Source organism: Pseudomyrmex gracilis, unplaced genomic scaffold (assembly GCF_002006095.1).
Source record: "Pseudomyrmex gracilis isolate BER0280 unplaced genomic scaffold, ASM200609v1 scaffold_1878, whole genome shotgun sequence".
Classification (NCBI taxonomy): Eukaryota; Metazoa; Arthropoda; class Insecta; order Hymenoptera; family Formicidae; genus Pseudomyrmex; species Pseudomyrmex gracilis.
This window is the reverse complement of record NW_018022462.1, coordinates 23,552-26,631: the sequence shown is the minus strand read 5'-3', so window position 1 is coordinate 26,631 and position 3,080 is coordinate 23,552. Positions and strand designations below refer to the sequence as shown.

The 3,080-nt window shown below is 38.4% G+C and overlaps 1 protein-coding gene across 1 annotated transcript in view; it reads right to left on the bottom strand.

The window, feature by feature from the left end:
- Nucleotides 1–171: 171 nt before the first annotated feature.
- Nucleotides 172–3,080, bottom strand: part of LOC109862503 (acyl-CoA Delta(11) desaturase-like) — a 7,222-nt gene continuing 4,313 nt past the window's right edge. The window contains exons 2-5 of the mRNA XM_020442577.1: nt 1,295–1,373; nt 878–1,083; nt 625–807; nt 172–491 (exon numbers count right to left, since the gene is read on the bottom strand). Of these exons, the coding sequence (XP_020298166.1) occupies nt 224–491; nt 625–807; nt 878–1,083; nt 1,295–1,321 (684 nt within the window). The 5' untranslated portion in view covers nt 1,322–1,373 and the 3' untranslated portion in view covers nt 172–223. The remainder of the gene's footprint in view (nt 492–624; nt 808–877; nt 1,084–1,294; nt 1,374–3,080) is intronic.

The following is a 3,080-nucleotide window of genomic DNA, read 5'->3' as shown; positions in this document are numbered from 1 at the left end:
ATATATGCGTCAAAAGTACACTTGAACACACTCTGACTCTCCTCCCGAGAAGAGTCGAAGTGTGTCGATTGAGGTCGATCACAATTACAAATGGAAAGCGATGTGTGACGCTTTGTGTCGAATGTGTCGACTGTGTCTCCTAAAAGGAAAGCAGCCATTAGCTCCTCCCATATGTCGTTATGGGTAACACCGTTAGCGCGCGAAGCGTATAAATATCTGATGTCTATTTGATTTGTTTAATGGATTTGTTATCAATATTTTCTTTAATATTTCGAAGAACATGTTTTTTCACTATGTCAGTAGATGCGGTCTTCCGGTCATAAGCCCATCCTACAAAGGCGAAGAAATCAATAAAAGCTGTAGTAATATTCATCGTATAACTTCCAAATTCAGCTGTTTTGTAATCCCAAGGAAAAACGTGATGATAATTGTGCCAGCCTTCGCCGCACACCAGAACAGAAATAACTGCGTTTTCGACAGGACTGATAGAACTGCACGACAAAATTGACATATTACCATAGCGTAATAAATCAGCGTAATAAATCAGTGCATTTTAATTGTTACTTTCTTAAATTAACACAATCTACATTTGTATAAGAATGTGTGTATATTACATCTACGTACTTGTCGTATGGTCTCATTCCCCACCTGTGACCCAACGAATTCACTGACGCAGTTAAATGGATAGTAATACAATATCTAGTAATGGACGCGATTCCTGAGTACCATAGAGATTCGTTCCATACCAACCAAGGTACCAACGTTGGCACAATAAAGGACAATACAAACACCAGATATAAGTAGTATCTACAAAACAAAAAAATAATTCAGATATATCGTACAATGTCTCGATTCATATGTAGTATGCACGTCGTACTTTCTTTGAAAAACCACAAAAGGATCTTTCTCGAGGTCGCTGCAAGAAATTGTAGCACCTTTTTTTAGAACATCTGGATGTTTACGTATTAAAAGCCAACCTATATGAGAAAAAAAAAATCCTCTGCGGATGTTGTACGGATCCGCATCAGTGTCGGAGAATTTGTGATGTACACGATGATCTCTGGCCCAATCATAAATCGTACCCTAAAAAATAAATAATTAGTCAACGAAATATAATTAACTAAACTAAATATAATTAATATGATTTATTATTAAGGTACGCAAAGTAATTCTATCATAGTTAACGGCATTTAAAATATGATAGAATTAAGGAAACACTGTGATATTTTTACAAGACAAAAATAAATACTAAACTTAAAGAAATAAGAGAAGACGTATGTAACGTGAAATTTACTTGATAAGCAACGGTTTGAAAAATCATCAGCAACAGTCGCAATTGCCATTTTGCTTTGTAAGTGCGATGACACCATAATCTATGAACACCAGCGGTAATACCAATTATCGATACCATACCAGTGATAAAAGCTAAAAAAATGATAACTAATCAATAAACAAAATATCACATATTTTTATTGCCACGCGCGTATCGACTTTCGGTATATACAAAAAAAGAATTGGCATAACGACGAGAGTGATTGCATAATGTATGTTGTGTGATTGACGCAATATAGTTGAATTCAATAGAGATTTTATACGGACATAGGAGACATATAACTCGGAGGCTACAGTTTTAAGAATATGTCGAATTGAAAAGGAAGCTACTTTAAATAAATGCTTTTAGTTTACAATTTAACAACTCTGCAATTTGAACATAAGTTATAAGATTATAATTTTATGTACAAATAATAAACGATACATGATTTACATATTCACACAGTGATATTAAGAAACAACTCATTACTTATATAATGATTTTAATATCTATTATATATTGTGACGTGGTATCCGCGCCGCTCCTCCCTCGCCACAAAAAGTAGTTTTCGCGGGAGCCCGGGAATACGAGCCGTTCGAAAAAGCGCCAAGATCCTCCAGGGCTTGCATGCGTTAGATTAGAATAGCGTTTTATTTTTATATTTTCTTTTGTTTGTAATATTGGCGCCTCCTCGTCCCGAGAGTCATCGTGGGATTTTTCAACGACGGAGAACAGCAGCAAACAGAGAGGGAGAGAGAGAGAGAGAGGGAGGCGCGCCGTATCGCCTCAAGGTCACATCGAGGGTGAAGGTGGGTTGTTGCATTACAGAGACGCGGCAGGGCGGCTGCGCTTTCTTAGGACTTCTCGACGGGTTGCGAGATAGCAGAGCGGAACGAGCGGAACGAGCGGAACGGCGGACCGGACTATCAACGGGCCAACCAACATTGAGTTGCGGTGCTCTATTGCTTTTGTGCTGCTGCCTGGCTTTGGATATAGAGCTGCTGGCCTCCTTGCTATCTACTCGAAGCTGCTAATTCGTCCAAAGACATCTTTATCCGCACAGCTGCATATTAGCAAGCACGATCCTGCGAGCATTCGAATTTCGCAGCCCGCGGATCCTGCCGCCTAGGACGAGCTTGCGAGCAGAGATGCCAGTTTGCGGACGCTAGCAACATGCAACAGCAAGTGGAGGGGATACGCACACAGGCGAACAGCCGTGCGCTCGGCGCTTCGGTCAGCTTCGAGCAGTAGAGAGAGACGGACATATATAACCGCTCTCTTTCTTTCGCTATAGCTATAGCTATAGCTAACTGCCAGCCGCGAGAAGCGTGCCTAGTTGCTAGCCCGTTTCTTATGCGTGGCTTATGATATGTCCCTTCTCTCTTTCTCTTTCTTTTACTCTCTCATACTTACATGGGCTGCGTTTCGATCTTCACTGCCGGTACTGCACATCTACAGCACATGTGACGTAAAGTATAGATTTGTAGTACTGGCAGTGGATATCGAAACACAGGCTAAATAAATCTGAAAATGCGTAATATTATGTGCCAAAAAGTAATAACAATAAAGTAGAATTTAATGTATTATACAAAATAGAATTTAATATATTATACAAAATAATCAATACATCAAATGTATTGAAAATCAAAACTGATCAAATAATAAGCAAAAAGCAAGAACAATAATTTTTTATATAACAAATATTATATACAGACATAATAAATAATAATAAATTTCTTTCTTTTAACTATGTTATACTACTAACTAC